This window comes from Simochromis diagramma, unplaced genomic scaffold (genome assembly GCF_900408965.1).
Source record: "Simochromis diagramma unplaced genomic scaffold, fSimDia1.1 OVJJ01000553.1, whole genome shotgun sequence".
NCBI lineage: Eukaryota > Metazoa > Chordata > Actinopteri > Cichliformes > Cichlidae > Simochromis > Simochromis diagramma.
Window position 1 is genome coordinate 2,656,650 of NW_024387095.1, and position 25,668 is coordinate 2,682,317.

The 25,668-nt window shown below is 37.6% G+C and overlaps 1 protein-coding gene across 1 annotated transcript in view; it reads left to right on the plus strand.

Moving 5' to 3' along the window:
* The window catches only part of brinp3a.1 (bone morphogenetic protein/retinoic acid inducible neural-specific 3a, tandem duplicate 1), a 60,468-nt gene extending 37,127 nt beyond the window's left edge, over positions 1-23,341 (plus strand). The window contains exons 6-9 of the mRNA XM_040046373.1: positions 7,345-7,450; positions 7,914-8,150; positions 14,869-15,091; positions 21,771-23,341. Of these exons, the coding sequence (XP_039902307.1) occupies positions 7,345-7,450; positions 7,914-8,150; positions 14,869-15,091; positions 21,771-22,887 (1,683 nt within the window). The 3' untranslated portion in view covers positions 22,888-23,341. The remainder of the gene's footprint in view (positions 1-7,344; positions 7,451-7,913; positions 8,151-14,868; positions 15,092-21,770) is intronic.
* The last annotated feature ends 2,327 nt before the right edge of the window (positions 23,342-25,668 follow it).

Genomic DNA, 25,668 nt, shown 5'->3' on the forward strand with positions numbered 1-25,668 from the left:
GAAGAGGGTTGCAGAGTGGTGTGTAGCAACAAGACTGTCTGCTGGCTAAAGTATTTTAAGTAGCCCACTTATATTTGCTTGTAGGTTAACTCAAAAGGAAATAGGCAGAGCAATCTTGACGTTGGCATGGAGATGTGTCAGGTTCACTGGCAGAGTTTTAGCTTGAGGTCAGTTAATTGTTCATGGTAAATTATGCTGAGGTTATCGTCATGGTATTCCTAGCTTTTAAACCCCTTTTTGTAGATTCGTATTCAGCAAAAAATTGGACCATTGTTTTTCACCAACCAGCTCAAAAAAGTTGATAGTTCATGAACTATGTGCAAAGCGGTAGAAAGAGGAATGCAATGTGGGAGGGAGACAGTAATCTAAATATTCAGTAATAACAACTTAATGGATCATTTTAACAGGATTTATCTATTAATTCTAGAGTGGAATATTTTCATGTGCCATGTTTGCTTTAACCGTAGGTTGATTATTTTTAGCCAATATATTTTTTCAGGTTTTATTATAGAGGGCATTTTTGTGTGTGTGTGGTTTTTTTTTTAATTTTCATGCTCATTATATTTGTATTGTTCATTGTTGCCATCCAGAGAATATAAAAGGCTTTCATTTCAGTTGTCAAATCTTTATCGGAAATCTATGGGACTTTGTTACAATGATCGTGTTATGGTGATGCCTGTTTCAGCAAAATTTAGATCTTGATCTTTTAAAAATTGTGATTAAAAATACTTGTCTTATGAACCAATAATTTTTTTAAATATGGTTTTAGGTTTAGTGAATTCTAAATGAGTACTAGGCTTGTAATAAGTTAATCAAAAGGTAAGCCTGGAGGGTATAGTGAAATGTGTCACGTCCACAGCATGTATGAGCGTCACAAAGTGCTTATTCTACAAAAGCCTTTAAGCGCAATTAAATGTTCCATTAAATGCAGCTGTTAGTTATTCAAACATAGTCAGCACAGTTATCTTGTATACAATTATGGTGCATTAATAATTCCCCCGCCAACGGATCCGTGGCTTTTACTGATCACAGTTTAAAAAAAAAAAGTCTTCACTCCTTTAGCAAAAAACTTTTTTTTTTTCATTTTTGGGTTGCTTTCTAATAGGGAAGGCTGACTGTGCACACATGCTCTGCTCCACTGGGTTCCTTTTGCAGATGGCCTCATTGCTATGCATAGAAAAGCCATCTTTAGATTTGCATTTGGTCAATTTTCCACTTTAAGTTGGACATCTGTCTGTGTTAGAAATTAATTTGTATGTCACTATATATGCTGCTTGGATTTTAATTAATAGCATTAAGGCATCCATAACAAAAAGAAGAATGGAAGTCCATCTCTCTCCAATGCTTTACTGCTGTCTCCCTGTCCTGGAGAATGAAAATTATGATTTTTTTAATAAGCAATAGACTATATTTTTTGTAAATTGAAAAATACTTGCTCAGTAAGGTTTTTATTTTATGGGGTATTGATACAATGTGTGCATGCATACAGCAGATACAGAGCTCCCAGCCATTATTCCTCTGCACGTCTCTTTGCACTCTGTGTTATTCATTGACCTTGTAGTTGTCAAAAGCAGATGTCAAAAGAGACAACTTTTCTGCCCACAGCGGCAAAAGTCTTCCTTTTCCTCCTGGCTGGATACCACAGTTGCCGTCATTAATCTGGCAAGGAGATGGAGTTACTTTTATTGGACTCTTGGGAAATTATTAAAAGAAGACAGCGTCATGGTTTTTGGCAATAATTCACGAGTGACAGCGACAGAGATGGATTTCCCTTCAGGTTGTCAGCTTATCTTTGGTGCCTGTGGATCCTGCATGCATATACACATGCGCTAAATTAAGCTTTTGTCAACAATGATTGAGCGGAGATTGCTCACAAACTATATAAGCTCAAAAGGACAAGAGAAATGGGTGACTGTTTTGTCAGCACAAATCTGGTGTTTTGGAGGGACTTGGATATAGTTTGCATGTTTCAAGGCTCCTTGGAATAGTTTGTTTTTACACCCCTATCAAAAGTTGTTCTCTCGTTCCCCAACTTTTCTCATGCCCAAGTTTTAACGCATCTTCTTCAGCAGATTTAACATTCACTCCATAAAAATGGGCTTTTTGAGAAAGAATCTGTTTAGAGTTCAGCGTGTCTTTATCACCACACAACCTAGTATTATGAATAACACTGCAAGCCGTTTTGTGGCTTTTTACTGCACATTTTTATAATGTTGTTATTTCACCTCCAAGAATGATGCCCTAACCCTGACGTAGAACCAAACCTTTCCATGTGTCATTTTACTGCCTTAAAGGACATACTATAACCTTAAAAAGCATTGACATGTGCCTGAAGTGGTGTTCTATTTGTGCAGAGTTCCACATTGGATCACATCTTGTGTAAAAATCTCTGAACTGTAACACCTCTCAGTTTGTTCAGATTTTGTGCTTAATTTAGCTGGCTTGAGACATTTATTAAGTTGTGTACTTGACTCTTTTGAGTCAAATGTAAGGTTGTAGGTCATGTAAGTTTGCTTTCTCTGCATGCTGACCTATGCCATTTTCTGGCTTTTTACGCTGAATAGCAACAGCTTCTCCCTGTTTTCACCAATTTGTATTGCAATTTTCATTATAATGGACTGAGCACATAAGAAAAAAGCCTCTGAAAAGATTTACTTTCCAACTGTGGAGTGGTGCGTTACAGTGCAAATGATTAATTGAGTCAAAACCCATTTTTAAAAATAACCTTTTATTTCCAAAAGACAGAAAAGTTTTTAAGCCAAAATGTCAAGACAACCTTCTTCAAATGGACGGTGAGAAAGCCAGCAGTGACTACACTCGCTTTGGATGGTCACCCTGTTCAGTGCACAAAAAGGAATACTATTAGTGTAATCACTCTGCCACACATTCTTGCACTCAGTCGCTGTATTTTAAAACCAATTTCTCTTCAACGCACCTTAATGCATCAATTTATGATTAACAGCAAGGAATGGCCTAATGGTGCTAGAAAATTGAAGCAGTCGCTGTAAAAATTGTTTGCTTTTTGTCTTGCTCTCTTTTTCTTATGATATTCAGTGAAGCATTCATTAAATTACAACATTTTAATTTAGAGTGACAAAGAAATGGAGAATTTGTTGTAAAGTAGAGAATAAGCAGAGTTTTAATAGATCACCCAACCGGTAATAGAAATAAACACATTCAGCTCGAGTGGAGCTGTGGATCAGTTATCTGCCTAAATGACTTCAAAAGCTTCATTTGTCCCAGAGAATCATTTCCTCCTGACACACAGGAGGAGATTAATGAAAAAACAGGGCAAAGACAGGTTCACTCGACTTGTTCATACAAGCAAGCAACAGATGCAGCGCAAGAAACATTATCTAATCTTCTACACTCTGTTAGATTTGTTGTCATTTATTTCTTGGTTCTAGTTTTCCTAAATGCTGCATTAGCATCGCACATTCATCAGTTTCACATCTGTTATAGAATCAGCTTTGCTTTTTCTTTTTTTCCCCCCTATACCGCCGATTTGATGCGATAAGCGAAAAGCTTCGAGTACAAATAACAGGTGCCGTTTTCGTGAATTTACCAAGCAAACTGTAAGATCACTTGAGTTGGGTCTGCAGCTCAAACAAAAGCATGCGGTGATGATTACAACACATACTGTTTATTCAAACAAACAGGAGATTTCAGAAAATCTGGACGATACTTACACACAGGACTCACTGTTTAACATTGTGTGAAAACCAATAGTGACTGCATGCAGCACATTTGTCATGCACACATCTCTTCTCCAATAGACGCTCGATTTTCGAGGAAAAGCCTGCACATACTTGTCTATATGTTAGTGAATTTTCATAGCTTTTTCCTTTCCTACTCCCACTTGCTTGGACCTTTTCTGTTGAGTCAATTAACCTGACTTGGAGCAGGTGTGTAAAACAAACTCCTCCAGCTGGCGCTTCCCACGCTCACAATTCATGAACATATCTTGTTTCCAGTGATGTTTGTCTGCCGTAGCTTTTTAATATTAACTTCACTAGAATTTCTTGCACTAGCTTTTTGTAATCTTTATAACTGTGGGACATTGTCAGATATGCGAAAATAACATAACAGATTGTCAGATGTACAGAAATAATAATCGCATAATGAAGCATGGCATGTGGGTAAGGCTGCCGTTTCCTCTATAAACGAGCTGGTAAATGACCTGCTGTCCGTGCCAAATCAACAACTTCTGCCAACTTGTTTGGCGTCTCGCTTCATGTCACTGAACTGTTTCCATGACTTATCTAAGAGTTCTCTCAGGGAAAGAGAAACTTGTGCAAACCGAGTCTGTTACTTCCCTCAAGCTGCAGTAATGTAATCTCCTCAAACTGTCAGTAGCCTGCTCGAGTTGTAATTTATTCTTTCATCAAGACTTTACACCTCCCACACAGCCACATCAATTTCCTCTGGGTAAAGTTTTTCGTTGTGAAGCCTACCCCACTCTCTTCTCTCAGTCACCAAATTGTCAGACTACCATCACAGCCAACTGCGCTTGTTTCGAGCGACTGAAAAATGGGGTGCTTGATTGGTCATGATTGAAGCAAACACACCCACTGCCAGAAGTATAGTTATGTTTTCTGCGCCTCCACAGGTGGACTAAAAGTTGCCAAAAATAAGCTTGTTACACTGTGTTAATCTCACATTATACACCTATGACCAAGTATTGTCTTGTGTGTCACTGATTTTAAAAGAAACATAAATAAGAATAACTAGTTTGATTAACGTTTCAGTGGTTTACGGTTTCCATGTTTCTGTTTCTTCTTTGTGTTATCTGTTTGCCTCAAAGACAGAAAATTTAGAAACATCACACAGCTCGAAAGCTGTTTGTCACCACAGAAAACATCGAAAACAAGGGATTTGCCGTGACATGCCACTGGGTTTTGAGCACTAATGACTAAAATAATGAATGATTTTAGATATAGACAAATGCTAAATTAGTGGAAAATCTAGATGGTTCAGCCAAACAAGCAAGCAGCAATATCTTTGGAAAAGATTATGGCTGTCACCCTGGTTAGTTTTCCAAAGTTGTGCAGATTTTGTACAAATTCAGTGCTTTTTCCCAGGTTGTACAGTAGTTAGTCAGTTCCTTAACTGTATCTTTAAAATGTATGTCACAGATGTGCCTGTCACAAATGAGATTTCTTTAGAACTATAATTCCATCACCTTCTGGGACATAATGACAAACAGTCATATAGAACATCATTTAGACTAAGAGCCTACCATAAGAGCCAGTGTAAAATGAAGCCAGTCCAATATGGCTTTATACTATGCTTTTATATTCAGTCAGTCACACTTGCTCTTAGTTCTAATTGCCTCATCATTTTGTCACGCCATTTTAATGTTCATGTTGATGATGAAATACACATACAAAGTAAATATATTTTGATCCCAGATATGTATTAATTTACCACCATTATGACACTAAGCAAATGACAGCTACACAAAATAGGACAAGAAGGACTTGGACCTGGGAGTGAAAACAGCACATGGGATTGTGGGTAGTTCTCTCTTAAACCTAGACTCGGTGTATGCTGACCGTGTTCAGGAGAAGGCCAGCTGCATTGCTGCAGACTTAACCCTTCCAGTAAATTAACTGTTTGTTACGGAGCCCCGGAAGGGACATGGGAGGAAAAAAAATTAAGACGGACTTTTGCGAGATCTCGCAAAACAAACTCGGGATCTCGTAAAAGGTTTGCGAGATCTTGCAAAACAAACTCGGGAAAACTCGCAAAACTTTTAGCCGCATACTTCGGAGGCCGCCAGCTCGAAGCCGACCAGGGGGTCGAGGCACGATGTGCCGGGAGAGCGGTGTTCCTCCTCCTGTAGTAGGTCTCGACCTCCTGTTAGCTTCGAGATGGTGGGTGTCAGATCTCCGAAAACGTCGCAGCACTTTTGCAAATATGTGATGTCTTGTAAACCGAGCAGATATTTGACATTTACACCACTACATTCACGCCTCAAAATATCTTAAAAGTTTATTTTGTGACCCAGAAAGAGTAATATTACAACTAAGTAGCTGCCGCCATTGTTGGAATTCAACTTTTGTGAGACCTCGCAAAAGATTTGCGAGATCCCGAGTTAGTTTTGCGAGATCTCGAGTTTGTTTTGCGAGATCTCACAAAAGTTCATTGTAATTTTTTTTCTCCCATGTCCCTTGCGGGGCTCCGTAGTTTGTCTCTCTGCCATCTGGAAGAAGGTAAAGGAGTTTAAAAACAAAAACCACCAGTCATGCCTTAAAAGAGCTGAGGACATGCTGCAGACAACTGCACTTTACAACATTTTTTTTAAAACTGTTTGCCTGTTACATATCTTATTGTATAAAAAAATTCTCTGTTGCTTATATTTATTTATTGTGTGTTTGTCTATGTTAAATACTGTCTGTTCTATGATGAGGTACACCACAGGATTTTATTATGTGACTACACCATGAATCATATATCTGGAAAGCTAATGATCTTTTGTTTTTAGTGCTAATTAGCAACTGTTAGCATGCAAAAATGAAACGGTTGAACATTATACCTGGCGAGCGTGTTAGCACGAACATGCGAGGAAGCTGATTCACTTCAAAGTGCTCCTGTGTTCCTGCAGTCGCACAGAGCCTCTGGTGTGCTGCTTAGTTTCGTCAGAAATAGAACTGTTGTGAGGATTTATGGGATTACCAAATCATTCCTCCGACTGCATCTGATCTAATGTGTATTTGTATCCGTCATTTTGCAGTAAAACATTAACATGTAAAAATGAATCTGTCATCATCGAGTCTGAAAAATGGCTTCACTGTTTACCGCGATGAGTATGCTGCCAATCCTCTCATCATATTTCAACCTACGTAGTCTTGGAACAATATTGCATGCCTCCTGTAAAAGTTTGAACCAAGCAATTACACAAACCCTCAGGTGTATAATTGAAGATGACATGCTTACACGGGCTTACAATGCATTTTAGCATGTTATTGGTGTCAGTGGGTATTATACTGGGTAAACACAATGTAGAGATGAATTTGACAGATGACACCCCAACTTACTCATTACGCCTTACGCTGCGGACCCGATCACAACTCAATTTCCAGCTCACTGGCTCACAGAGTCATTATCCTAAATATGATTTGCTCAATGGAGAAGTCTAAATAATCTGTAATATATTTAGTGTTTCTCAGAAGAGGAGATGTAGAGGGAATGACTGTTAATCTTATTCTGCATGATCTGCGTTCACTTCCATCCTCCTTTGTCATAGCTCACTCTCTGTATGTGTTTGTATATTTAATGCCATTAGAGAGTTACTTTCACAGTATGAATTGCTGTTATGCCCCTCTGTTTTCCTCCCTTTAGGTGACCGAAACAAGGACGGGTCCTCTTGGATGCAGTAACTATGACAACCTCGACTCTGTCAGCTCCGTTTTGGTTCAGAGCCCTGAAAACAAGATTCATTTGCAAGGTTGGCCATCCATAATTGAACTCCCCCAATTTCTGATGGAATTGTCACAGTGTCTGTTCTCTGGCAGGCCTATAACTGCAACACGAGAGTGTCAGAATGAATTTAGCTTCAATCACTCTTTTTCTTTTTTCTTCTTTTTTTTTCTTTTTTAGCCATGCATTGCTTGCAGACTTCTGAAGTGAATCCTGGGCAGTAATGATTCAGAACAAAAGTAGCAGAACTACACAGTAAAACTAAAACTTAAAGTGAATCTCAGCATATTGCATCTGACGCCAAGTGTATGTCAAGCATGGGAGACAAAAAAAAAGAAAGAAAATGAGAGCTGGTCTTCGGTGATTTACAGATCTACCATAGAAAAGCTATCTAAACACAATTTTTGCAGTACCTAAAGTGCTTACAGCTCCCACTTCATTCATCCATGTGACATTTCCATGTTTGTGCCCTGTTTTTGTCCTTGCCTTAGGCCTCCAGGCCATTCTGCCAGAGTATCTGAGGGCCAGGTTTGTGCAAGCAGCTCTTAGCTACATTGGCTGTAATGAGGAGGGCCAGTTTGTGTGCCGAAACAACGACTGCTGGTGCCAGTGTGCCGTCGACTATCCACAGTGTAATTGCCCCGAGGTGGATCTGAGGGCTATGGAAGCTAGTTTGCTGCAAATCCGAGATTCCTGGAACATGGCTAACCAAGAATTTGAAGAGTCAGGTCAGTGTTTTATTATTTGTATTTATTTATTTATTTATTTATGCCATTTTAAATGACCCTCTCACTGACTGCAAATAGCACCCTGTTGTTGGAGGCACTGATGGAAAAATCAAACTGACGATCTTTGAAAAAGGGACTATTACATCCAATCTATGCAATAGAAATTCAACATTACACAGTGTAATACTTTTTGGACCCATGTGTTTGCAGCTTCTTGCAAACACACATGGTTATGAAAACAACTAAGAAGCCCTGTTCACTTAACTTACTTAGACACAACAGATTTTTTCCCTGTTCTGCACATGTTTTAATTTTATTGTTTTTATCTGTTTTCAGGGTTTTTGAGGGAAATAAACTATTAAACCATTTCCTGATCATAACAAATTGTCAGTTGTACATATCAGCACACACCTTTTATTTAGTATTATTTGGAATTCTTGCATGCAACAGCTTACATTAATTGTCTTTGATTTACATTCAGTAAGAAGATTATTTGCATTATCTGCAGATAACTATTGTCTGCAGTAATATCTATCTAGCAGCATGGGTGGAACCTCCCTGCCTTTCTATGGATGAACATGGGTACACAAATGGCAATCACTGTATAAGATTTGCGAGATGGATGTGTAAAAGAGTAAAAGCTATCCATCCATCAGCTGATGTGGACTTCTATTAGAGCAGCTGATCTTCCTGGATTGCGGCTGAGCTTGACTTCATGGCCTCGATGATTTAATGATATGTTCAATTTTCTGTGACTTACAAAGTATGAGGATCATTAATATTAAAAGATGTGTGATTTCTGTAAAACAAAGGATGTTTTGAGGAGGTATTCTAAAACAATTAAATATCAGCTAGGTTAAGGCTCTTAACAAATGAATGAAATGAAGGTACCTTACTTCATTGTGTTGATGTAAAAATCTTATAAATCCAATCCTGCCGTAAAGCAGCACTGATTATTGATCAGTAACACTTGTCTTAGTGGCCTAATACAGCAAGAGGTATTAAGTAAATAGCTGACGTAGTAGAAACAGCAAAATAATGAAATTAATAAAATTTCTCTGGTGAAAATCAAACCACTTTTCGAGCATTCAGATTAATAACTCTTTTGTGACCTTTGAACCTGTCTTTAGGAAAAAAAATGCATGGATGATTTACAAAGTCCAGTACATGAAAGAGGAGCAATTACAGCAATATTACTGGGTCAACAGAGATTCAGTCAGAAGTAAGCTCTTCACTGCGGTAGGAGCTGTCATGCCATTTGAAACACAATACAGTTGCTCTAATCTGTTAGCAGAATACAATTTAATAGCTTAGTAATAGCACTAGCAATGATGTTGCAGTTGTATTAACCAATGTCTCATTAGCTTTTGCATTTTTTTCCACTAATGTACCCGTTGACCGTTATGTCAAACTCTTCTTCCTCAGTCTTGAATTTTACTGTATCTTGCAGCATAGCTCTGCCTCCATGTTCCCCTGTCATTATTAAAACTGTGCTGCATCCACAGGCTCTAAGGGCATCTTGCTGTTTCACTCATTTCCAGCTCTGCCTTAAGCTGTTTTCAGTGCACCTAGCTGGCTGTGTGTTATTACCGGCTACATGCTTCTGTACTAAGGGCAACTTGATTAGTGCGCAGTTGGCAATGACTTAAGCAGCAAGGTGCCCAGAGAACTGCAGTTACACTGCTGTATTAAATAATGAAAAATAAGTTTCCTTGAAACCCCCGAGGATCTACTTGTATAGTCAATCTAATAGAGGACAACTCGCACCAGCAGCAGAGAGATTAATAATCATAACTCTTATTGTTAAATGAGCTTCCTACCATCAGAGGATGGTGGACATGATTTGTTTTAAGTCCCACCACCCACTGAGTGGTAACTGTTTAATAATTAAGACATCATATCTTTTATACCTGGATCAGTATCCTATCTCAGTGTTTGGCTAAGACAAACCATAGTCATAACAGAGCATTGAAACAGTGTGAAAAACTAGACTCAGGAGAGCATAAATAAGAGAGTGCACTTCATATCCAAGAGAGATCCAAGAGGCTTTAGTCTAAATAAACTGCGATATGTTGCAGTAAGTCAAATACATGCTTAAAGTTACCGGACTACTGAGACGCATAAGTTATTAATTATAACCTCATAATTAAGTAATTTAAGAAAACCCTGCCAAATAAGCCTCCTTACACGCGTCGTTACCCTTCAATCTCCTTGTGTTATTTTTGATAAGACCCACGCTGTGTCTGTACTTGTGTTCCTGAAAATCTGACAGTGTCTTCTATTTTTAAAATTGTACAAAAGGAAAATGCCGTTACCTTCCTGGGTTCAGCAGCTGACAAGGTAATAATGGTCATTAGAGCGTAAGTTTCCAGGGATGAGGTATTGTTGTCTTGGTGATAAAATAATAGTGTAGTTAAGAAGTTACTTGCCATTCCCACCTTCTGATGGTTATTCAACATTACGATTTTGCCATGATGCTAACTATATTTAATTAATCAGTATTGTTTTTTAGCCTGAAAGTACACCTATATTCTATATGTTTCCTACTTAAGGAGCCAAATGACAATATAAAATAATCAATAATGATAAGAAGTGAATGTACCTATTGTTTTGCCCATTTTTCAAGTCAAATCTGCTACTCCTCCCAGAAACACAGGGTCAGCAAACTTACTGGGAAGAAAATACAAAAACAATTTACATATCCACTAAAACAGGTCAAAACTCAAGGTTCAATGTCAAAATAAGAACAAGATACAATGTGAATCCATTGTAAGGAATGAACATAAATAGAAATAAGATGGAAGTATGCCAATAATGTCAAGGATACAAAATAAAAATAAAAAAAAATACAAAAAGCACTGCAACAGAAGTAAGTCTTGATCTGTGATTTAAAAGAAGACACTGACAAAGTGAGCCAGACCATTCCACTAACAAGGAGTCCTAAGAGCAAATGCTCGATTGCATTTTGTGTTTAAGACTGACATAGGAATTTTTAACAGGTTTCTGCCTGAGGATTTGAGGCTGAGCTATTACTGTGCAAGTAGTACAGTGTGTAGTACTGTGAGCTCACGGCCTATCATTTGCTTCCAAGGAGCCAGACTTCTTTTAATTTTTCTTCTAAGTAGGTCTGAGACATAGTTCTCCAAGCTTTGTGAAGGTCTTTCAAAGTTTTTCTTTGGACATTTGCTGCTTTTTCACTCATTTTCAAGACTAGTCCTTGTACCTGACCATTTTTTTTAAATTATTAACTCACATAACACAGACCGATTAATCATTTAAAAATTTAAACAGTGCTTAACTCAAGGGATAAACCAATGTTGTGCCAACACATAAATACAAGATAGAGAACAAATTTAAAACTACATCATCAGGTACATTAAGTACCATAAATTGTTTCCATTTTTTTAGTTGAACCTAGAAAAAATAGCAACAATAACACAGTCTGACTGGCATCAAATAGGGTTTTTACACCAGCAAAGAGATATTAGCTGAAAACCTGCCATACAATGCTGTGAAAAAGTATTTGCCCCCATCTTACTTTCTGATTTTTACCATGTTTGTGACACTCAAATCTTTCAAACAAGCTTTAATACTAGATATAGATAACCTAAGTTCCATCTACTGTTCACCAAAGCCCCAACAGCAATGCTTTCAATGGAAGGATGGCTGTCAAGAATTTCTAAAACTGAGTCTTCACTAATCCCATGTAAATGTACACCCATCTGGAACAACCCTAATATCCTACAAAACAACAATATGATAAACTTCAAAGGAATTAAATACTTGGTACATCTATTTGAAAGACTAGACTATTCTATTTGACAGATTAGTTTTACAACATGGGATTAACGAGAATAGATTTTTAGAATATCAACAAATTAAATCTATAATAAAAAAAGAAATTTAAGCCTTATCAAGTTAAATTACAAACACCATTAAGTGTGGTACAATTCCTCAATCTCAAAACCCCCAAATTACTGAATACTGCAAACTAAAATATGCAGGAAAACTCTCTGTTAAAATGACAAGAAACCCCAATCTACAATTAATACAATACAAAATCCTGCATAGAGTGCACCAAATGGGTCAACGGATGTTCACGTTGGGTTTTGTGTTGTCTAACAGCTGCTCACACTGTCAGGGCAATATACCTGACAATTACATCCACCTGTTCAGAAGTTTTTGGTGCCATTCCAGCCTCCCCTTCAGTTTTCTTGTTGGGCAACTTAGACGATTTCACAAGAAGCCATTTTGAAGCAAGGGAAATGGGGAAAAGGGGTCTGAGGTATCCCAGATTACACAAGAACATGGACTGAGAATCAGTGGCCAAGTCTTTCAAACTTGAATCCAAGTTTGAAGTCTTTGGTTCAAACTGTTGTCATCATGTGAGCAGGAGGAAGCCAACATCCAGAGAAGAGCTTTGGAATGTTCTTCAAGAATCCTCTACAGCTATCTCTGAGGACTACTTAAAGAAATAATATTTTTTTACCGGATATATTGTATCTTCATGTATGGTTGCACATTTCACTACATTTCTAGCAAGAAATAGAGAAAGGAGGAATGGCTCAATACTTATAGTACTGTTTATTATGGGGCCAGGGCATGAAGGACTTTAAAACTAATAAGTAAAATGTTAAAATCAGCTCTATGGGTAATGGGCAACCTGTATAGGGTCATGGACTCTATAAAATGGAGTAATAGGTTCACTTTTCTCGGTTCCCATAAAATGCCATTGCAATATTGTAACCAAGAGAAAATAAAAGCAAGAATGATAGTCTGAGTATTGATTACTTATTGTATCCTCACAATATATATATATATAACACAGGTACTTGTAGGCCTTAATAAAAGTGAGTAATATTAACTCTTTATTGGAAAGGTTAGACTTTAGTTGGATGCTAGAGACAAAAAAGATTCCAGCTGCACGATGTGTAATCTTGATAATTTGGCTGAAGGATCAGCAATTTACTGCTCCTTTTTTTAAAATCACTTTTGGGCATTTTATTAGACAGTGGAAGGAGGCAGGAAATGTGAGGAGGGGGAATAAGATGCAGTAAAGAACCAGCCACTCAATGCTAGAGGCATTTGTATCAATGTAATAGCTAAACACGTGGCTATTGAGCCACTCCCACAGTTATTTTTTTCAGACTGAACACATTTATGTTACCCTGGTTTTTAATTTTCATAGTCAACCACTTAAACCCCTTTTGTCTTCCAGAATAATAAGTTAAAATAGTTGGGAAATTTAAATTTATTGGGAAATATAATATTTATAGTAATCCTTCTATACAGTGTGTGCATAGCCAGTCTACATTAATATTATATATTAGTGCTGTCAGCGTTAATCTAGTTAAAATGATGTTAACACCATAACCGCAATAACGCAGCAAATCTCTGTTAGAGAATTAACGCATTGACACTGTGCAGCCCCATGCACGGGGCGATCCGCGTTAACTCGCTAACGGAGATTTGCCGCGTTAACGCTGACAGCACTGTTATATATATTTCACACACACTGAAACATGTAACAAACAATATTCTCATGAATGAAAAATTATCTTCTTATGCTACTTTTATGGATTATGGGTTTTTTTCTCCTTTTTTTCTATAACTGGACAATGATCTGACAATATTGTATTTTCGATATTAGCCATATTAGCCAGTCTTTTTGGGATGTATTTTTATTTTTACATGACATCCTTTAACAGCCAGTGTCACTTAAACTTGCTTTGTCTTGTCAGATTTGCATTTTGCTACTAAGCTTGTTTTTATTGCATGTTTGCATGACTGATGTTTTAATGTTTCAATAAGTTAAGCGCAATGCTAAAATATTTATATAAGCTGAGATATATTCTTATTCTTCTTTGACACAGAATCCTGTTGTTATTCAAAATGTAAATCACAGTGATGGTTATTACGATGAAGACACGCATGGGATGTTTTAAAAGACAGACTCGTTCTTGGATTATGTCATCTCATTGGACGCCAGTAATGGTCTTATCTTTTAAACTAATTTTAGTTAAGACAAATTAATATAGCACACAATCTGCTAAATCTGTGATTAGAAGAAAGAAAAAAAATAGTGGTGGCGGCAGCACCATGTGATTTTTCTTTAGTTTTCAAAATACAGGTCATAGAAAACACTCAGCTTATGAATTTCACAGGAACATGTAAAGCTTTTTGCATAATCAGCAGGGAAGGCGTTGGGGCTTAATTGGTTTCCCAAAATGATGCTTTATTATCCAGACAAACAGCACGGTCTTTTTCTAATCAGAAGTGAGCATGTTTTCGATTTTCCATACATCCAATCATGATTGTGATGATATTGTTATTGAAATGTAATCTGTTAGCACACGAGGCAAACAGCATTTCTGAAGGGCTGACAGATGTTATCCTCTGTGCTCCATGCCCATCCTGATTTCCCCCTGACAGACTTGCTGCAGAAAATCTGTATGCTATTCATTAATGAATCTTACCCCAACACCGTATTTAGCTCTGCCTTTTTCTATTAGCCTATGCTTCAAACAATATCACTTCCAGTTTGCCCCACAGCTCTTCAGTCTACATGGACTCTGCAAACTGATTTTCTCATTTTGGCTTGACTAAATTAGCCAAATATAGTGAGAAAGCATTCAGGTCAGTTAGGCAAAGTCAGACAGGAACCATCCACTTCTTTCCAACACAGACTAAACTATCTTGCCTGTCCTCTGTCTTTCAGATGAGTTCCAGAACTTTGTTCGAAGGCTTCCTACATTCTATGCTCTGAACGCATCGGCCATTCAATATTTCTGGAAAACGGAGCCGACCATTCTCCAGCGCTACAAACAGCTGGAGCTCAGCACCCAGCAGCTCCTGAGCAAAGCACGACGCATTATCAACAAGCTCTTCACCCTCAGCAAAAGGTGTCAAACTCAGCCCAAAATTATTATGCTGAGAGAGAGGTGAGAAATATAAGTATTCCTGCTGACCTTTCTGTGGATACAGATGTGTTAGGCCGTGTGTTTGCGCGCATGAGTGTGAAAAAATAAGCAAAAATTCCAAAGCCTGCAGCCACGTTGCAAGTCCTTTCAAGCACGTTGCAAACGGCAGTGCTCATTTATTTTCCTCAGCCCGGTCTGTGCGCAGTGCTTTGTTATCCCCTGAACTAGGCATTATGCTAATAATACACACAATACATTAGCACTTTGATATTCAACCGAGGTCTCACTGAAGTGAGCTATAGTGTCACACCTGATGACTTGGCTGCACTCCCAGCCCGGGTCTCCTTTACATTCAGGAAATCAAAGTTATCCTCCTGTGAAATTAAAGTTTGCAGTGTTTCAAAGGAATATGCAAAGTTTGGGCCATTTTTCCTGTTGGTTAACTTGACTGCAATGAAATCATATACTAAAGAAAATCTGCCGTGGATCTTCTGTTGATCATTCCATCTATTTTTGTGTTTTTCTCCACAAAGTTTAGCTATAGTCTGCAACAAAAGCTTATGAAAAAGAAATGTAATTATGTCAGTGCAGCTGAAGTATCCAGGTTTATTTTAGGAGCTATTTCAGGTGAGAAACCAAATATTCATCCTCCGCAATGTGATTTTTTTTTTTTTTTTTAAATAAATATAGAGCTCGAATCTCCAATTGCCCCCACCTTCATTTCCTCTATAATGAGGAAATATATCTCTGTTCATTCAAACTGTACATATTTACCTATAAAATCTATGGGAACATACAGTGTTGTAAGTCATGTATTTGGCTCATACCTGCTTTCTTACTTGCAGTTTTTTTAAATGGAGATTTCATTTATTAAGGAGAAAATGCTTTCCAAACCCACCTGAATTAATCACATTTTTTGGAAAGCTGGGTTCTATTTTATTAGCCACATGCAGACCCGATTACTGCCAGACACACTAAATCAAGAAATCCCTAAAAAATGAACCTGTAGAAATACGTTATACTGGCGTCTGAAGAAGCTCAAGAACAGATGAAAAACAAAGTCATTGACATCTACGAATAGGGTTACAAAACCATTTCTAAGGTTTTGAGATTCCAGTGAACCACAATGGAGAGCCATTGAGAAAATGGAGAAAACTGAAAATTGGTGAACATTCCCAGGAGTGGCTACTAAAATTACTCCAGGAGTGCAACCATGGGAGATTTCCAAAGACCACTGCTGACCTTAAAGGACACAAAGGCTCATCTCACATTTATCAAAAACCATATCAATGATCCCCAAGACTTTTAGGATAATATTCTATGGAGTGACAAGGCAAGAGTGAAACTTTGCAAGGTTTGAGTCCTGTTACATCTGGCAAAAACAAACATAGCATCATAGAAAGATCATACCATCAGTCAAACATGGTTGCGGTAGTATGATGGTCTGGGCTGCTTTGCTGTTTCAGCAGCTGGACAACATGAAATGGATGGCTTGATGGCTGAAATGGATGCAACCATGAATTCTACTAGAAAAATCTAAAAAAGAATGCCCGTCTGTCAGTTCATGACCTTAAGCTCAAGGACACTTGGGTTATGGACAATGAGCCGAAAGACTCCAGCAACTCCACCTGGATGGTTAAAAAAAACCCAAATGAATATTTTGCAGTGGCCTGTTAAGGTCTGTGCTTAAATCAGATTGAGCTGCTTTAGCATCACCTTAGACAGGCTGTTTAATTCAGCTCTCCAATGAGCCTGAATTAAAGCAATTCTACAAAGCAAAGTGGTGATGTGAAAGACTCATTGCCAGTTATTGCAAAAGCTTGGATATAGTTCTTGCTACAAAGGGTGACGCAAGCAGCTATTAGGTTTAGGGGGCAATTACTATTTTACATTGAAGTGTAACAAATATGCAAAAAACTAAGAGATCAAGAAGAGGGCAAATACCTTTTCACAGCACTGTACATATATGCAGTGTTAAATTCGGAGTTGCTGCAAGCACAGTTGTGTTTGCTTACATTTTTAAGCAAGGTAAAGAAAAGGTTTTGTTTCCTAAAAATAGAACACAAAATTTGTTTAGTGCACCTGAAGTAGTATATTTAGGGAATCCAAATTTTTATTTGCAGTCTCAAACTCAAGGTACTGCACCCCTTTAGTATATGGGTTTTCTATACAACCAAATGAGCTATACTGACATTTATTTGCAAAGATCTTATAAGGGAATAGAAATGTATTCAGGTTATTAACATTATAGATTGACCATCGCTATAGGGAAAAGTATATTTCTGATATTTAAGGGGAAATGTATAGGAGCGATAAAGGCAGATTAAAAGATTGGTCAAAATCATTGTGGCTGAGCTCTCAGTCCTGCACTAGTCATACTACAAAAGATTCAATACAACGACAAATGGTTATTTTTTCGCATGATTTTGCATTTCTGTTTCCAGATGGTCCCTCATATCATATTAACTTGATTTTTAATGGCTTTCAGCTCCAGTCCTAAGCACCGTTTCCTCATATAGCATCATAATGCTGCAGAATCAGATGTTCCTTAGTAGCAATTTATGCAAATTAGGTGCGACCGAGGTCATTTACAGCTATATTCTTAGTAATATCTGTGCTGTGCAAAAAAATTAAAGAGATGCAAAATGTTCATCCCTGATGGAAAATGGTGACAGGTTTAGTAAATGTTCCCATCTGTGTATAAAAGCTTGCAAACAGCTAAATTACAATGATGAAATAGGCGACTTGCAGTGTTTTGAGCTGAGATGAATCTTCAGACAGCAGAAGAATGTACTGCCCTTTGTCAATGTAATAGTGAATAGTTATATATCTATAGCAAGAATATACAAAGATTTTATCCTCATTTACCTTACATATCATACCGCCCTGTACATAATGGCCCAGCTCACAGAGGATTTGTTTTTCATATGGAATATTTGTACATCTCTGTAGCCATTATTCATGTTCCAAAGCTTCACGGTCTTTGTGAGATGAAGACAAAGCAAACATAAAAAAAAAATGTAGGCTGTTACATTGTAAATCCATTTGGAGTTTCTTTTGTAACTTTCTAGCGCAGTCTTTGGAACTATGTACAGTATTTTTTTTTCCTTTTATTTTTTTTCCGTGAATACAAGAGGTGTCAGGGCAGCCGTGATGGAGCTGCACAAAAACAACTGATAGGCTGCTTTTTCTGAAGCAGCCTAAGTAAATAAATGTGGCTTGTAATGGAAAAAATGAAGTGTATCTAGTGCAGAGGAGAAGTTTTCTTCACTAGTAAAAATGTACTCTGTGGCAGAAGGAGAAAGTTCGTTTGTGGCATTGATCTGTGTGAAATGAACTGACAGACAATGAACAGATTGCAGAGTGAACACCCGGCTTCTCTTTTGCCCATACTGCACAGTGCGTCTCCATGACAGTTTACATGTCCTGCTGACAAAATGTGCTTATGATGGCGAGACAGCTTCCTCTCTCTTGCTGTGCACAGTCTCCACTCTGGAGGTGAGATATGCACAACTGACTCTCGCTGATGAGTTTCAGACAAGCTGGATGCCGTTAAGACTGTTAACGCATTACATCGACTATCTTTTGACAAAATGTCACCAGATTTAAAATTTGATTTGAGGAAAAAGAAAAAGTCTTTTGCTCCTTTCTGTTTTTCTCCACATCACACTGACTGCGCTCACTGTGATGCTGGAATACTAGAGGGGGCTTGCCGGTTCAAAGCACTTATAAAAGAAGAACAAAAAAATGGTCTCGAAACTAAGAAACACCAGAAGCCTTCTATAGACTTTAGCTCTGCATGATAATTATTTTTTCCTAAGATATGCATCATTAGTGAGTAAAAGTACAGTACACTGGAGGGAACAAATTATAGAGCTAGAAAACAAAAAGAAAGGAAAAGAAAAGAAAACGCAATCACAAGTTTATATATTTAGTTATTTTTACCACTGGAAGGTGTTCTAAGCCATGTTTCTTTTTAAATAATTGTTTTCTCAATTAAAGTGGAAAAAACACATTTGAATATATTGCTTTTTGCACAGAACTGACAATATCAGTGAACTCACAATCATTTATTTCCATTTTTTTTCATATAACTGTGAAGTCTGCAGCAGCAGTATGTTAGTTTATCCAGCTGTTTAGTACACAGTTTCACCCTTATCATCACTTTGCTTAGCTTCACCATTTGTGTGTATTTTTCCAGCCCAACTAGAATCTAGATATGCAGGACTGTGTAGACGAAATCCATTTAAATATGTTGTGTAAGTTCAAACACAACTCGATCGTATCCAGTTTGATAGCTGGTTTAAATATTGACTCAGTAGAATATTACATGTATTATAGCATCTTTTTTATAATCAATTACTTCATATCCAAAATATAAAAATGTTTTTCAAAAATGTTTTGCATATATTTACTGCATTTATTTGTTGCAGTAAATATATGACACAAATACTATACTTTCATAGTATTTGTGTCGATATAGGAATATATCAAATGCTTTTCCAGTCAATGTACTAAACATTGAGAAGCTAAAATAATTTGTGGAAAAGGGTAAAAAAGCCTGATTTAGGAATTACATCTAACATTTATTCATCTATCTGTCCATCCTCTTCTGCTTATCCTTATCATTGTCGCAGGGGGTCTAGAGCCTATCCCAGCTATCCCAGGGCGAGAGGCGGGCTACAGCCTGGCCAGTCCGATGCAGGGCTAACGCTACTGTTTATCATGGGATCAAACTCCCAGTGATACACACACTCACCAGCACACACACAGTGCAGTTTAATTTCTTTAGTCTAACAACTGTTTGAACAAATGGTACTTTTCCCTTCAAAATTATGTTTTTTAGATGTAAATTACTTATACATGCACTTTTGTTTCCCTTAAATTAATTTACCAGCTGCACACGGCTACAGCAACAGAACAGCCACTCTGCTAAAGAACAAAAGTGGATTAAAAAATCTGACAGATGTGGAACATAGCAAGCGACAGACTAATTTACCACATTATGTTCCTGTCATGCATTCCATCTGCTCTTTCATTCAGAAACAATTTCGGTATATTGCTTCACCGATATAGTTTGTGGCTTGGAATAAATAGAGCATTTTGCTAATCATATACTATATGTATGGTTCTAGATGTACATAGGGCTAGACTAGACTCTGCACGTTTCCAACTTAAATAAATGATGTATTTTCTTAATGTGATCTTTATCAGCCTCTTATTAAACCTAATTTTGTTTTATAGGAAATTTTGTGTGATGCCGAAGCCGAAGCTATGTTTTGATTACCATTTGTGGTTGCTTTGGTTGTTTATGCTTTTAACAAGAGTGTATCCTTTTAGTATTTTCAGCTCTGCCCAAAGTAAACAACATAAAAATTGTAACGTAATTAGCATTAGCTTATTTTACAGAGGGAGACTTTCCAATTACCCAATTAGCTCGTTTTCTTAGCACTAAATATAAAATGGGTGTATTTCTAACTCATCATCTTTTTTGACCTTGCATATTTGTAGTGAAACGACAAGTGATCCATCTATAGTAGGATGCGTTTTAGACTGGATAAGTGGACAGGAAATCTTTTCTACAGGGATTTCATGAAAACATTGAAGGATTTGAATGAATCGCTTAAATGTGGGACTTGCGTAGCAGGCATTGGTCTCTTGAGATTATGATGTGATACAGAACAAGCAATGACTGTTGATCTCCCCCATAATGCACCTTCCCTCCCCTACAGAGTCTAGTCAGGAAGCAGACAAAATTTAACTTAGCTGTGTTTCTTCAGAAAGCACTTAACCATGCATATGAAACTCATAGTTTCAATCTGTTAGTTAAAGTAATGACTCAGTTTTACTCCTTACAGTGCAAGAGTTGGTTGCTCTAAATTACATTTAACATATTTTCATGTGTCATTAACGAATCATATAGAGCAGGAGAAGACAGAGGGACTTTGACATTTACATTTCATGGCTTCATAATTGTGAAGTACCGCATAACTGCTATATCCATAGCCATATTTTCATTTCATGCCCACATATTTATTGTTCAACTTCCCATCTATATCCACTGCATTTCTTATTTATAGGCAAAAATCTGAAAAGAAATACATGCAAAGTGTTTTTTTTATTGTTTATATTTTTTAAGTATGTGTGGGGAAAAATGCTTTTTCTATCCTGAGTCATCTCTGTTTGTGTTTATAGATTTTACAATGTAACAGCTTCCACAAAGAAAGAAAGTATGCACTATAATTCTTAAAAATTAAAATACAGTGTTTATTCTTAATGAAGTGTCAAATTACTCAAAGTTATATGACCGTCTAATAATTACTCAGCTTACCTGATGTGAACAATCAGGAACATTTTATAAATATTATATTTGACAATAAAGTAGAAACTCAACACCCAACAAAAGAGAAAGCACCTGATGTAAGCATAATGACCCGAAAGGGAAAAGAGATGTGAGCGAAGACAGTAAATGGGATTGTGAGACTTCACATTGATGAAAAGCATACGTGATGATCACTATCAAACTAAGTGGCTCACAGGTTTTCTCCATACAGAGGAGCATTGAGTTTGTCATCAAAATATAGATTTTTTTGTTGTTTGGTTTAGAAACAATGAGATTAATGTTTGAAGCCATGTGATTCTTGTGTTATGTACTCTGCATCAACAATGAATCTTACCCACTGCTCCGTCTCTGTCGCAGGCCCTTTAGCTACTGGCTGAACTACATCCTCTCCATCATGTACTGCAGTGAAAACAATCACATCGGCTCTTACCTGGAGGAAACCCGGAGCTGCTCCTGCCCTTATGAGCATCCTCCCTGCCAGGGCTTGATCCCATGCACAGTGGGGGAGGGCACCTCCTGTGCGTCATGCTCCTATGAGAATCGCTCCCGCTGCGCCACCTGCAACCAGGGTTACATGCTGAGCCAGGGTGTGTGCCGCAACGAAGTGCCAGACTCCACTGACCACTACATAGGCTTTGAGACTGACCTGCAGGACATGGAGCTGCGCTATCTTCTCCAGAAACGTGACAACCGCATCAGCATTCACGGCATCTTTGTAAGCAATGACGTCAGGCTGAATAATTGGTTTGACCCATCGTGGAGGAAGAGAATGCTGCTGACACTGAAAAGTAACAAATACAAGTCAAACCATGTCCACATGCTCCTGGGGATGTCTCTACAGATCTGCCTTACCAAGAACATTACTCTGGACCCCATGCTGTCTGTTTATATCAATCCGTTTGGCGGGAGCCACTCAGAGAGCTGGATCATGCCCATTGAGCAGAAGAACTATCCAGACTGGGAGAGGACTAAATTAGACCTTCCTTATGACTGTTATAATTGGACTCTGACTTTAGGCAACAAGTGGAAAACATTTTTTGAGACAGTGCATTTTTATCTACGGAGCCGGATCAGGGGCACCTCAAGTAACGGGAATGGAACTGTATATTATGAACCCTTGGAGTACCTGGAATCGGGACGAAATCTAGGCTACATGAAGATCAACAGCATCCAGGTGTACGGCTATAGTATGCACTTTGACCCGGAAGCGATCCAGGACTTGATTTTACAGCTGGACTACCCATATACTCAGGGATCGCAGGACTCAGCCCTGCTGCAGCTGCTGGAGATCCGGGATCGGGTCAACAGGCTTTCCCCACCAGGAGCTCAGCCACTGGACCTGTTCTCCTGTCTGCTGCGGCACCGGCTCAAACTGTCCACTACAGATGTTGCCAGGATCCAGGCAGCGTTGCAGACTTTCAGTGCCAAGCAGCCAAACTCGATGGAATACGAAACAACCAAATTATGTAGCTAAGAAGTGGGCAGGTGGCCAGGCGCACAGATGGAAGAGCAGTCACCACACAACTCTGACGATAGTTAAGAGCAATTCTGGAGCAGTGCAAGGGACATTTGGGGGACATGTTATTTGTTGTCATGGGTCTCAAGAGTGCATTTGAGATTCTTATGTCAGCTTTTGGTATAAATTTGTATTACGTCTTAGAAATAAGGAGGATTTCACCATACTTGCCTCATTGTTTGATTTTTTTTTCTCTCCTGATGAAAACAATAACTTTAATAGTTATTAATATGAATTTCAATATTTGCCATCACTGATATTTTGCCAGCGTGCTGATGTTTGTAGATTGCACAAATCTGAATTGCTCACATACGTAAAGAAAAGGCTTTTGCTGATAAAATATTACCCAAGCAATGTAGTCACCTCACTCATTTCATTTCAACACCAGCATGTTCCTCGCTACATTTGCTTTCTAAAAAAAAGCCCAACATAAGTAATTGTTTTAATATCACAGTCCTCCTTCTTTGGCTGGAAAATTATGGGCACCGTGTTCTTTTTGCTTTTCATATCATGATAAAATCACTCATTTTTTTAAGCTCTACTTCACATTTTTGTAAGAAAATAGTCATTGCCATAAACAAAGTGAATAAATAAATGCTGTATTACTCCGGACTTGCTGACAAACAATGTATCATGTTCACAATATATGTTACATGTGCTCTTATTTTTATAATGCTGTTGTTTGTGAAGCAAAAGTTACAAAAACACTGTCTATAAAATGTATAATACGATTTGTTAATACACTAAATAAAATACATTTTTATGTGTGGTCTGTACATGGTGTTCTTGTGTACATAGATGCTTTTCTAAATGGTACTGTAATAACTAATATAGTGCCATTTATATGAGTTTATCAGATTTATGATAGGGATTACTAACATTATTTATTCTGTTGTCACGTTTCAAAAATGTCACTTTTGATTTTGATGCTCTCAAGAGACGCGACTGAACAGCCAGTCAGTGGCATGCAGTGTGACGATGTCACATTTTATTACCTGCTCAGATTGCTCGGAATCCCAGCCAAGCAGGTGCTAAAAGAAGTACCTGATACCAGGTAGTATCAGGACCTAATGGAAAACCGTGGCGAACCATGGTGAGTTGATCCAAGTAGGTACTAATGGAAAAGGGGCTTAAATGCGACATTTCCAATTCATTTTTTAAAAGAATCATTCCAAAACAAAGCTAGATATTGTTACACTATGACTTCTTCATTTTATGTATGATCACTCACTTTAAAGGTCACCTAAACAGGACATTGATATCATTAAAGTTACTGACAGCTACTCTTGGTGCTGCTATCAAGAAAACATTTTTGATTTGAATAGTAGAATCATAATATTACTAGTTTCATTTGTTGGTAAGTTGTTTAGTTATTGCTCAGTATTAACTTTATGAAGCTTTTTTTAATAATTGATCTATTTGTCTAAATCCAAATCTGTCCTATGACAAAACCCTTACTCGGTACACCCACAATCAACACCAGTCTCCTTCCTACTTTTGCAGCACTTCTTTACTGGCAAATGAACTAAATTCACACAGCTATAGTGATAGTGCGAGAACACTTGAAGAAACTATTGCCATTGAACTGACTGCCAATTTCCAAAACCACAGTTTCATTGCATGAAATAAATCAGTCCACGCCTCCCACCTGAGCTGCTCACAATGATCTGCAATCACCCACAAATACTTTTATTTAATAACAATTCTGATTAATTTTGAGTCTATTAAACTGGGTTATTTTTCAAGTATTTTCAAGCCCTCACAACTTCATGAGTGCAGGAGATTGAAAAACATTTAGCATAGAATTAATCAAATATGAAATATTATATATAAATATATATATATATATAAAAATATATATATATATATAAATATATATATATATATTAAATAATATTCAATCAATTGAAAAAATAATCAATAAAAACACACAAATTATTTGCAATTTACCAGTTAGGAATATTTCTATTGTATGAATATATATACAAATATATAATAACAAAATTACAACAACATTTTTAACATGACTACATGATGAGAAACACTCATTGCAGGAATAGTTCCATATCAAAGGAGTAAGAAATACATTTTTACACCTACTGCATCCCTGAACTTCAATATTGTGAGATTTATAATGACATACAATCCTATGCAAAAGTCTTGAGTCATTCTTTTACGTTTATGTTATGCAATCAACCATGCAGTATTTTAAGGTTGGACGGACAGCAGATCTCCACCAGATCGTCTTCACCTCAGCAGCAGCAATCAGGTTCTCTGCACCAAAGATTTGAATTCCCTGAGAATTAATATTGTTGCTCCATCTGTTTTAGTGTTTTCTTCCCTCATTTGGATTCCTACTCCACTCCTCTGTTTGCTGCTCTGAGGAGTTTTGCACTGCCTTCAGCTTCAATTCTGTTGGTACCTGAAAGAGAAGGACTCACCTGGAACACTCACCCGCCTACACACTCACCACAGGCACTCTTAGCCTCTGGAATCCACCTGCCTTCAGTAAACCCCTTCCTGGATCCAACCAGTCCCATTCACAAGTAAGATTGTTCTCATTAATGTCATCCTTATATTACCCCTCTCTTTCCCTCCACGGGGCTTCCAGCAGTCCATCACTGAGTTAACCGTAACTCAAGCTCTGCTCCCGTCCTCGGTAAATAACTTGTTGTTTCCCATTAAACCCTTTAAAAAATTCCTTCAGTGTATTGAGTCTCAATTTAGAATATTCATTTA